The 12,835-nt window shown below is 40.2% G+C and overlaps 1 protein-coding gene across 1 annotated transcript in view; it reads right to left on the bottom strand.

Annotated features, from left to right (window-relative positions):
• Positions 1 to 12,835, bottom strand: part of TTC33 (tetratricopeptide repeat domain 33) — a 286,624-nt gene that overhangs the window by 50,348 nt on the left and 223,441 nt on the right. The window contains exon 3 of the mRNA XM_029578188.1: positions 185 to 266. Within this exon, the coding sequence (XP_029434048.1) occupies positions 185 to 266 (82 nt within the window). The remainder of the gene's footprint in view (positions 1 to 184; positions 267 to 12,835) is intronic.

The following is a 12,835-nucleotide window of genomic DNA, read 5'->3' as shown; positions in this document are numbered from 1 at the left end:
TCTTATTTAGGGGCCAATAGGGTGGAGCTCCATGATTCAGTACTTTCCTGGGAAGCTGTGATGCCTTCCTGCACTGCATCCCCAGAATTAGCTTGGCTTTATGCTTTGGGCTTTCCTCTCCTACCTGAATTATAGGGCATTGAAATGTCTCCACAGGCTCATAGAGTGATCATCTGCCCCTTACCTGGGATTTCATCTCATACAAGGTAGCATCCTCTGGTGTTAGATGAAGTGCTTCATCCCATTTGTGAATTGCTTCCCAGTATCTGCAATGAAAAGATAAAATACTTTTAAGATTTACTTGCAAGTTTAACTCCTAGAATGCCACATATTGTAAATCATGTGTCCTTATTGCTGGTATTCATATGCCAAAGGGGTAAAACCACTCAAAGAAAGGGGTGTCCAAGCACTAGAGTTCATCTACAGGCAAGATATGTCTTCAGGCAATCTTATCTGTAAAGCTTGTTTTTCCAATTAAAGAAGCAGTACTGTCGGTCCCCCGAAACAGGTTGTGTTTCACAGTGGCTGCATCAGGAGATCATTCTAGTCTCATTTTCGGTCGCTCCTGATGCAGCCACTGCAAAACATGGCCCGTGTCGCTTTGGGGATCATTTTCTGTCTTTCCCGATGCAGCCACTGTCATAAGAATATAAGAACATAAGAACATGCCATACTGGGTCAGACGAAGGGTCCATCAAGCCCAGCGTCCTGTTTCCAACAGTGGCTAATCCAGGCCATAAGAACCTGGCAAGTACCCAAAAACTAAGTCTGTCCCATGTTACCGTTGCTAGTATCAGCAGTGGCTAATTTCTAAGTCAACTTAATTAATATTTATTTATTTATTTAACACTTTTTTATACCGACCTTCATAGTAAATAAACCATATCGGATCGGTTTACATAAAACAAGGGTATAACAGATGCAATAAATAAAAGTAATTAACAAGAAAAGAGAATAAGATAAAGTTACATTTAACAAGGAGTAAAAAACTTGGGAAGCTTAAGAGCTGGAAGGAAGTTAAAGGCCAAAAAATAATTAAAGAAGCATAGTCCAAAAGGAATTTGGATTAATGCAAAAGATGCTTTATTCAGTAAGTGCCAGAGTTCTTCGTTTGAATGGATGTAGGACTTTAATCTTCTATGTCCAAGTGAGGAAAAAGAAGACTAAGGGTTGTCTGGAGGATCATCGAAGGCTTGGTGGAATAGCCACGTCTTAAGTTTTTTTCTGAACGTAATAGCAGGTAATGGACTTCTCCAATTACTTATCCAATCCTTTTTTAAACCCAGCTATACTAACAGAACTAACCACATCCTCTGGCAACAAATTCCAGAGTTTAATTGTGCGTTGAATGAAGAAAAACTTTCTCCGATTAGTTTTAAATGTGCCACATGCTAACTTCATGGAGTGCCCCCTAGTCCTTCTATTATCCGAAGGAGTAAATAACCGATTCACATCTACCCGTTCTAGACCTCTCATAATTTTAAACACCTCTATTATATCCCCTCTCAACCGTCTCATTTCCAAGCTGAACAGTCCTAACCTCTTTAGTCTTTCCTCATAGGGGAGCTGTTCCATCCCCTTTATCATTTTGGTTGCCCTTCTCTGTACCTTCTCCATCGCAATTATATCTTTTTTGAGATGCGGCGACCAGAATTGTACACAGTACAATGTCAGGGGACAGACAAGCTAAATGACAACAAAGCAAACATAATGCAGTTTCTTGTGCCCATCCGCACTGTATCCAGCCTCCTGCCATGATCTAACAGGGCAGCCTGATCTTGAAGAAGCTGCTCTTCTATTGAACCCTAGTGCAAGGATTAGAGAACCAGAGCAGGAGGAGACCCATGGATCAGTGCTGTGTAAATAATTGATTATACCTTATCCAAATAAAGAACATGCCTGAAAAAGATTTCACAATAGCAAAAAGTACAATCCTGAAAGTAAATTATTTTGGCTGCTATACTTTCACACCAAAGGGTGGGTATTTGGCACAAATACAAGCACAAATACAAGCATATCCTCTCAGGCTGTCACATACAAGCTGTATTCTGTAACTGTTTAACAGCTGCTGTTTTGCTGGCCAATGCAAACTATTCAGCCATCTCTCTTAGAGAAATACTTGAAAGAATGTTTCTTATACAGTATGTGGTTGTGACAGGGTGGACACAGCCCACACCAGGAAAATGAAAGAGCACAACAGCACACAAAGTGTTCAGAAGTTTTGTTACTGTAACACCCCATGTACTTAGGTGAGATAGGAAGAGAAACAAAACAAGGCCTTGTAGCTCATTTTGCTTTCTTCCCACAGTTGAGGCTTAACTACAAGCAGTATCTAACAGCTGAACTAAGTCAGCTACTTAAAAGAGGAGTTGGGAAATATGCAAACTCCTCCAGAAGACAGAAATTATATGCATGAGAAGGATGATGGTCAACTAGATACAATTAAGGAATAGGGACTAACTGTTCTTAAGAAAGTCTTGCAAGTCCTCTGGCTGCTCCTGAACCTTTTCAGCCTAGTTGTAGAAGGAGCCCATTGACAAGACAGGACAACAAACTTCTCTACAATCTAAAAGAAAGGAGAGAACCAAACTGTTGTCTAACTTTGTGTTAAAGGAGAGCCTCCACTGCTGAGCCTGTTGGGTTGCCGGAAGACAGCGGTTTTTTCAAATTGTACTTTGTATGTCACTATTGGATGAATGTACCAATCAATGAAGCACATAGGGAAGTCAATATGAGAAACATTTTCAGCAGCAAACAAATGCAAAGTTTCACTTTTAATTTTAAGCATGCATTAAACAACCTGATTTTTAAATAAAAGGTGCCTGCATAAACTGAGTTTGAATATCAGGTTATGAAGCTAATTATACATTCATAGCTTTATTCTTTGCAAAACCGGGCATGAAAATACTTGCATGTTGCTTACCTGTAACAGATGTTCACCGAGGACAGCAGGATGTCAGTCCTCACACATGGGTGATATCATCAGATGGAACTCAGGCAGGAACTTTGATCTCGGACATTCTAGAACTTTGAACGTGCTCTACTGAGCATGTATAGCTGTAGTTATCATCCTGCCACTTAGGCAGAGTCCTTCAATCCATGATATAGCTAATACATGGAGAAACCAACTCCCAGGGGCAGTGGGTAGGTTTCATGAGGCCTAACATCCTACTGTCCTCAGAGAACACCTGTTACAGGTAAGCAACTCTAGTACTTCCCATAGGGGGAAATCACAATAACCACAATAAACTCTCTGCACATTACACTCTGCAATCTTTTCTGAGGCACACAGGGGCCTCATACATAAAAGAAAACCATAGAACAGACCGAGACCTCGATGCGTAGTAGAAGCATCTAAGGCAAGGGGGTCAGAGAGCCCTCCAGAAACTACGGTCCAGAATGCATTTCCAGAAGTATGCCCAATGATTGGCTGATAGGCACAATGGGCAGAAAAACAAAGCAATGCTTAGAAGAATAAGCAGCAAAAACATCAGGGTCTGTGGCAGACCCTATCTGACAAAGTACCAGACAGCAGATCTGACCTACCAGGTCAGATGGGACGATTCAAGAGTGCCGGGGAATAAAAGGTAATCCCTGAAAAGGGATCGCTAGCACAAACCCCCGAGCAGAGAGGTAAGCTAGGATTGAAGCTTGCCTATGGCTCCACCCTGTCGAGGGTAGGGCTATCCATCATGTCCACAGGATAGCTCAGGTGAGCGGGAAGCCATTTTGTCAACCCAGTGAAGTATGAAAATCTAAAGGCAGTACTGGCGAGAACTGTACCGTTCTCTGAAATTATACGCTAAAATATACAATGAATGCCTTAGCCTCTCTCTTCCCCGACATTCCGACTGGAAGTCGGAAGGAGTGAAGAACACAAGGAGGCAGACCTGGGGCTGCAGGAATAAGAAAAAGCCACTGGGCTGTATATCTCAACCCCAGCCAAACAACTCACTGCTGATTCCAGAAGGGAGCTGCCTCCTGAGGAAAACCTCTCAGCCTGATAGGAACAGCCGAAACTGAGAGCGAACCTTCCAAGGAAGAAATCCAGAAACTCTCTACCAAGAGACAGAAAACAGGGATGCCGCAAGTGCATACCCCTGTAAAACAGTATTTCCTCACCAGCCTGGTCAGTCTGATTTCAGAACAGACTGCCTATCAATCTGGCCTAGATATCAATACCTAAGACCATAATTACATATACTTCCCCCAAGTAACCACACAGTCCAGAAAGTGGAACAAAGTTTGCATGGACCAGGACCTCCCTGCCCCCAGACAGCCACTGCAACAAAAGTGTAGCACCTCTGTTGCGGGGTCCCTCATCCCCTAACTCACACCTCCACTGATGCCGATCAATTGGTGAAATGGCACAGGACTCCTGCCCGGGAAGAACTCAAGTGAATCCAGGCTCAGTGGCCTAAACGGATCACACATGGACTGCATTCTGTCAGTCCCACCAACACCTGACAAAGGCACAAAAACAAGCAGAACAAGGAGAGGACAGAGAAACTAAATTGCAGGTGCAGTATTTATTAAAACAAAGAATTAAACGCTGCCAGACTACACAAGTGATTAAGGCCTGCCATGCGGCTGGCAGAGTTTAAAAGAAAGAAAATCTAAAAATACCATAAGGTAAAAGAAACAGAAGGTTCTGTTAGAACAGCAGCTGCAGCTCCAGGAAAACATCACAACAAAAACTATGAGGAGAGAGCAAACTATAAGGAGAGAGCAAATTTGAATACCGTGACCACACTGCTACCTTGATCCCACAGCTCCGCGGAAAAAGAGACACTCTGTCTAGAGGGCAGGGTGATAACTACAGCTGCACATGCTCAGTAGAGCATGTGGAAATTTCTAGAATTTTTTAGATCAAAGTTCCAGGCCAGGCTACATCTGATGATGTCACCCATATGTGAACCATCCTGCTTGTCCTCAGAGAAGTTATGCACAGGACCAGCATGCTGTTTTCATGCACAACTTTTGAAAATTTAAGTTACGTACCTAAATTCATAATGTACCCCGAAACATCTCCTTTTTTACACCGCTAAATGTATGTAACATTTTGAAGTTAGTTTTAAGTGGCTAAAATTCCAGATTTATGCATGTAAGTTTATGTTTACACATATAAGGTCCAACAAAGCTTTTGAAAATGTATTCCTGTAATGCATTTCACTAAATATATTAATGACTTGTTACCTCATTGCTACTAGCATTATAACTACAACATTAAACTTTATAGCCAATGGTATACAGCAGGGTAAGCAGGGTAAGCACTTAATTCTGTAACTGACTATACGGGCATTATAACATAGTAAAATAGTAGAAAATGACTAACCAGTTCATCTACCCTATTCAGTTATGCCTGCTCGCATTGCTAAGGATATATCCCAGCTGCTGACCACAGAGCTTAAATGCTTGCATCATTCCTTACCCAGGAAAAATGTTGCCTTCTTCGCCCTTTGTAGTCTTCCACCTTGGGCAGACAGGCATACAAGATCTCCCAATTAGTTCACATCCAGCACTCCACCCTTACAATGTTTAATAACAAAGCTTTGGAAATATCTAAATTTTACCTAAATAATCTTAAAATATTTCCTTTGATTATACATTCTAATCTTGTTTTTTTTTCCATAGGCAAATGATAACAAGCAAAAAGTCCAAAATAAAAGCCAAAAGGGGCAGCTCAGACAATAAACGTCAAAAGATGTCTATAAAAACAGACCATCATATAGAAAGGGGGATGAAATCATTTACTGTGTACTCATACTTATCCTCACAGGTCCCAGTCCAAGTACTTTTTTTAAAAAAAACATTTTATGATAAAGAGTGCAAAAATAAATTAAATCTCAGGAAGTGATTATGGTCCTTTAAAATAGTAGAACATATGTTGGAGAAACTTCAGAAACCTCAGCGGCTAACTTACAACACCTTGGTACAAATCCTAGTATTGCCAATTTATACTTTGCTCAGGTCGAATAGCATTTTCTATATTCAACCTGTTTTTTTCAGCATAAACAATTATAGTCCAGGTACACTGACAACGTCTTTTTCCTATGGACATCCACATTGGACCATTTATAACAATTTATATAATAATTTAATTCCTTAGATTCTCATTTGCATTCTTCTATGGAATTTGATTTTCAGAGCATTCCTTTTTTGGATATACTGATTTTGAAAGATCACTGTAAGTTTGATACCTCTTTATATCTAAAATCAACTGAGAAGAATAATTTATTCAGCTACTCTGGTTTCCATCTGTACAGGTGAAGATCAAATCTTCCAATGAACCAGTTTCTCAGGATATGTCGCTTATGTTCTTCTAACAAAAGTGATTTTGTAGTCCAAGTACAAGACTTAAGCACTCACCTGTTAACTAGAGGGTATCCCTTTTCAGTCAGCAAAAAGACATAAAAAGGGCTTTGAATGCTGGTAGACCATGATTATGGTTAAATCATAAGGAAACTTTAGAGTCTGGCCTGGTACGTGTTTTATGTTACACACAACTGGCGACAACCATAGAATCCATTATTTTTAAACATTGGCACATACTAAAATTACAGTCCATAGTTTCACCACCACTGACTATTGCTTATACCTGAGGAAGAAAAATTAAAGACAATGTGATCCAGTCTTCTTTACCTCCTTCTGCTCCTGTTCAAATAACACCTCTGATAGGCCATGTTTTCTGTGGAAATTATTCTTTTTGTGCCCAAATTGTAGTGGACACAGATGGTAAGATCCTCTTTCTGCACAGATCCACTGATTGCTAGACAGCCTTCGCAATTTATTTCATTATTTGTCAGTGCCAAAAGGCATGAAGAGAAAAGTTAAAACTCATTTGGCAGAGCACAGAATTGTCTGAAAATAAAGACAATTCAGATCCCCAAGGTATCACATTGCCTTGATAAAGAACATGTGATTAGCGATTTGAGATGGGGTGTTTTAGAGCAAATCCTAGAGAAAGTTTTACCTAGAGAAAGTGATCAGCAAGCCTATTTAAACAGTCAAGAACAATTTTGGATATTTTATTTTAAAACAATTGCACCTCATGGGCTTAAATCTTGAAGTTTATTTATTTAATAATTTTATATACCGTCATTCACGAAACATCACAACTGTTTACATAATTTGTAAGCATAAAATAAAAAGCAAATAATACAATAAATATAGAAAAGAATAAAAGACAAAACTAAAACAAAGAAAACGCCTAAAATTGAATCAGACAATAAAAGTAACACTATAAGTAAATCTAGATAAAATCTAGAATGTGAAAGGTAATCTATTATTTAAAATTTAAACTTTTTGTTTTTTTACTGAGGTGGTTTAACATACATGCACCATAACTAGGTATAATTTCTGGTATGATTTTGGCACCAAAGTGAGTGAAAACACTAACTTTTCTATGGTGGGTTTTCTTCCAGGCAAGTTATGTCCTAACTTGAGTTAGCTTGTGCTGAATTTTAACATATTCAATATGTTCAAGCAATTTAAGATTTATGAGTTAAGTGCTATTGTCTCTCTCAGAAAGTAATTTTTAATCAATGGCATATGATTTTATGATTTTTAGGATAGCTTGATCTATTTTTAGTTTTAATGCAGTTTTAATTTATTTTCATGTTTCTAATGTATTTTATTAATTTTAATGTTATAAATTGATATGATGTAACCATGAATAGCGGCATACAAATAAATAAATAAATAAATAAATTCCTTTATTCTAGCATGCAAGATGGAGTTTCACCTTCAACAAGACTATATGAGAAAAGTATATGAGACCCCCAATACAGATCTTTTATTCAAAACACGGACCCGTGTCAGGAAATACAATTTTAAGCAAGTCGTGCTGCGTGGCTATTTTGGAAAGCAATGTCTCAAAGCCAGATAATATCAAAACTTATTTGTACAAATAAAAAAAATAACAATTTGAAGAAATGATTATAGACTTTGACCTATAATTATTTATAAGGAATGATGGCTATATAGCTGGTAGTGCCTAATATGATGGCCACTGTTCAACATTAATCTTTATGAATAGGATTAAATGACTATTGGCGGTAACGGCTGTCATAGTATTTTGATGCCTTCTCTTTAGACATATTTTATTGGGAAAAATGTTGTTACATCAGGAAGTAAAATCCCCAGTCTAGCAATTTAATATATTGAAGAACAAGGCCTTCTAGTTCTGCTGTAGGATGTGACAGTGTAGATGAATGGTGAGAGCACTGACAGTGGTTAGAAAATGGGTCTTGCTTTGTCCCATTTTCAGCATTCACTACATAACCTTAGCTATAACTCTATCTGGGAAGTCTCTGGATTTGGCCAACATCAGAAAATGGGTGCTGCTGCAAAAGCAGACCATGGAAGAAAACATCACCTGGACTGCATGGTGGGAAGAAGAGGCACTGAGCCCATGCCGGAAGAATCAGCAGCTTGGGACCCATGCAGCAGAAGGAAGGAGGAGGAAGAGGAGATCAGCCAACCCCACAGGTCTGGAGGAGAAGGCTGCTATCGCTGGTGGGTTCAGGGTGAAGAGAGAGAATGAGTGAACACATGTGTGAAGAAGAGAGAGAAAGTGTGTGAGGGGAGAGGGAGCTGTTTGATTTAGCATTGGTGTTGGAGAGACGGAAGTGAGTGTGTGTGGGCATGTGAGTGAGCATGCATGTAGAAGAGGGGACGTGCGTGACTGAGCATGTATGTGAGAGTGTGTATTGGGGAGAAAGACGTGTGAGAATGCCCATGTATGTGTGGTGTGTGAGAGCGTGGACATCTGAGTGTGTGTGTGTGTGCATATTTGACAAAGTTTGAGCACATATGACTTCTGCCTTGCAGGCCGGTCATCCTCCCCCCCCCCAAGCTAATCCATAGCAAACTCCAGGAGACTGGAAATTAAAACGTTCCTAGGTATGGTTATAACCATGGTCCCCAGTCTCTCACAATTCTGCAAAAATGACTGCATAATTAGCATTTCAACACAAAATAAACAAGCTGCCCTAAAACATACATACCAACTGGCTCCAGGCCAGGGAATCAATTAAATTGTCTGGCAGCTGCTTCTTCTCTCCTGTTGTACTTGCAACAATATTATGTTGTAAGCTGATTGGCTCAGGCTCAACCAGATTTCCACCAGCATTGCTAGGGAAGGGAATTCAAAATAAGAGCAGAAACTATGGCCTGATGTAATAAAATGTGAGTAAAAAATATATGCAGAATTTTGCATACATTTTCTTTACTTCTACATGGAAGAAAATAATTTATGCCTGATGCATACAAATTATTGCAGCATTAAAAAATGCACTAACAAAAATGCGCATACAAACCTGAGATAAACTAAGCTCTCAGCCTCTTGCATAGGAGCTGTGTGCAAAAATTGTTCTGTGTGCACCAATCATGTTTTGAGCATAAATCATGTTTTATGCTCATCAAGCATGATTTATGCAAAGAAAACATAGTTCATATGCGTAAATCATGTTTTATGCACAAAAAACATGATTTTTAGCATAAAACAATAGAAAAGGTGCCCTTGATAGGCATGAAGTTTAAAAGTGCTTCTCTTTGGGACATGTAGAATTTAACACAATTGTCATCACTGAGCGGCACACTGATGCAGAATTGTTGTATGTGCAACTACGTATGGGGAAGACACTTTCTGCAGCAGAACTGTCTCATGTACAACTGTATATCTTCTGCAAATAAGCTTTTGTCTTCCCCAGAAAGCTTGCATAACGATGGACAGTTGCACATACTGGGAGTTCTAGGGCAGACCGGCTATGTGCCGCAGGACCCCAAGTTAAGAGTCCATATGCCACAGGACCATGGTCTGAAAATGTAACTCCTTAGTCACAGCTGAAGTAAAGTTAACACACATTTCTGGGACAATTGTTCCTCTATGGTGCTGCGCTAGCATGGTCCCAGACGTGAGGTTCCCACAGTCCACCTAGACCTAAGAGACCTGAAGCCAGGATCCTTGTAGTAGGAACTCCAGGTCCAGGTCCATACTGGGGTGCAGTACAATAGGTCAACAGTAGCCCCAAAAATGTGAATTAACTTTACTCCATCTGTGACCCGGTCATTAAATTTCCACAATAAAAAAAAAACCTGGGTTAAACTTTCACCTCCCTGCATTGAGCAGTAATAGCTAATGCCTTCATTATTTGCATGGGGTTTGCATGGAGGTGTGCTAATTTGTGCACACAATTTTTGAGCACTAAACTCATTGCTTCATCTGGAATAAAGTTTTGCACACAAAAATGCTGCTCGAGCACACTTTATTACAGCAGGCCCATAGAAGGGATGCTAAACCTGAGCACAATGCCAGTATTGCTGCTGACATCTAATGGCCAAAAGAGAGAGCAGAGGGCTTTCATTGATACTGTTTGCTGCTTCACCCAGAGCAAAGTGATATGCACACCACATATTATTTTTGATAGCAAGGTGTTTTGTATATTTTAAAAATTATGTTTATATACAAAGGTATCTTTCTCATTTGTCTTTTTCTAATCTTAGTGGTTTCTGTCACACTCGGGTGAATCAAAAGACTTGCACAGGTCCAAGGGCTAGAGAGCTTTCCTTCAAAATGTACCCCTGGCATCACTGGTTTGCTAGCAGGGGTGGCCATAGCAGTGACAATCATCTTCCCTCCTTCTCTGGGTGTGAGTGTGCCACTTGTGTGGGGATTTCCTGCACTGCAGGGAAAAGAGCTGTGGCCTGAATTACAGGACTGAGCCTCTCATGTATGGTATTTTACTTATGTAGCCTTGTTCCCCAGTAGTTGTTATAATGGCTGTGTGCGTTTGATGTGAGCTGGTCATATAGTTGATGAACTGGACCTGGGGGGGGGGGGGGGGGGAGGTTAAGTGACACAGTCCAAGGGGAACAATTATGTCCTCATTGTTTTGCTTTGCAAAAACTGCAAACTTGGCTGCTTTTATGTACAAGAGTTCATAACAAGAGTCCAAACAATAATGCACTTCTAAAACTTCATCAGAATTGCAACGCTTTCAACATATATTATTTTCCTCTCACAAGTAGAGAAGTAGAACTTTCCCTTTGCTTCAAATAAGGCTCAGAAGTTTCTGACTAGATTACTTTCAATCTACCAGCAAGCTCTGCAGAGTCTGAATGTAATTGCTGGCATCACCCCTCTAAGAAGCATTTCCATTCCAGTAGTGCTTTCTCTCACCAACAGGGATGTCGATATTAGTAGGAAGAAAATGATTTCCACGAGCCCAATACTAAAAATGCTTTAAGCTCCTATTCTAGGCACCTATATTCGGTGAGTAGGGCACCTAAATATTTTTACAGAACCCAGATGCCATAAAATTGAGGCACCTGCAGTTAGATCTGTAGAGCACAAGCAGCTTCCAACAAACTCTGCAGTGCTCTGCTTGGCGCCACAGAGATCTCCAGGCCACGCAGAATCAATGGCTGCATTCTGATCTCTGACCCCATGAATGCTGCATAAACTTTCTACAAGGCCAGGTGCAGGCATGAGTGTAGTGTGACTTTTTCAGTTGGAAGTGCACCAGAAATTTCGCTTGCCATGTGACTCAAAAATAAATTAAACACAGGCTAATTATTTAAATGAGATGGATAAGCAGCTTCTAAGCTCAAATCCTATATAGAAAAGTGTATTAACTCTCACAATAACACCATGGAGAGAAAATTAACAAAATGGGGTGGGGGAGATACAGTAGGGGCAGTGTAAAAAAAAAAAAAAGGATAGTGTACAGTTCTTGCATCACAGCTTCAGTGAATTAGACTCTTTAGCATCCCTCATCCTACTCCTGCCCAATACAATAAGGCTACCCAGATCTTCATCTCCCACCTTCATGACAGAACAAGAAGCCTGTGTGGGCCCCAACATGGCTGCCAAGATCCCCTGGAAGGGGAGGCACTTACCTCCTGCTATCTTGGCCAACACTATCAAAATTATGCTGGTTTAGCAACAGCTGACCATATGAGGAGTAAACCATAAAATGCCGAGCCAGCCATATTTTGACAGCAATGGTCAAAACAGCAAGCATCTTACATCCTGTTAGAGGGAAAGAGCAGGGGGAAGTTTTGGGCCCTGGAGAGTTTGAGGTGATCTGGGTGGTCTTGTTGCAGAACGCCCAACTATGGATTATGAACTTCAGGAAGGTGAATGGCTGAGGTGGAATGGGGCAGGGTTGGAAGCAGATTTAATTACTTGTCTGTCCAAACCTGATCTCAAGGTGAATCGCTTTCAAGAATTACCTAACTCAATCCCTGTCCTATGTGGAAAACCCAAAAAACCCCAATACACTACTACAATTCCACTCTATTTTTATTCTGCTCAAATATTAATACTGTGTGTACCTTCATATCCGGGGCCAAACCATTGCAATTCTCATATAGCAACCGGTTCGTTGCTGTGCTCACATGTTATATAATCATCGGTTCCATATTACCCATCTTTATAAAAAACATTTTTGTATGCATTTAAAAATTGTTCTTACTGTACTGAATTTTTACTTAGCTTACTACCACAACTTAATCACACAAACTCTTGATGATTCTTTGTTGATTCCTTATGTTCATAATTACTCACTGACCACCTTACAGCACCCTTGTTCTTGCTCACTGACCATCTTCAAACACCCTACTTGGTCCGGGATTCAAGAGACAAGCTTTCTTCCTCAGGGGATCATTCTCAGGTTCAACAGTAATGAAGATTTGACATCATTTGGAGTGAGAAAAGTCTCACAAAGATGAGATTTCTACAATGTTCTCTCGCCCTAGCTTGATGGACTCTATAACAGGGTAGCGTAGCTCCCGCACAGCCCCACTTATGCATGAATGTGGCCATTTTTGC

This window comes from Rhinatrema bivittatum, chromosome 1, assembly GCF_901001135.1.
Source record: "Rhinatrema bivittatum chromosome 1, aRhiBiv1.1, whole genome shotgun sequence".
Classification (NCBI taxonomy): domain Eukaryota; kingdom Metazoa; phylum Chordata; class Amphibia; order Gymnophiona; family Rhinatrematidae; genus Rhinatrema; species Rhinatrema bivittatum.
Note: the sequence above shows the minus strand (reverse complement) of the source record. Positions and strands in the feature narration are given on the sequence as shown.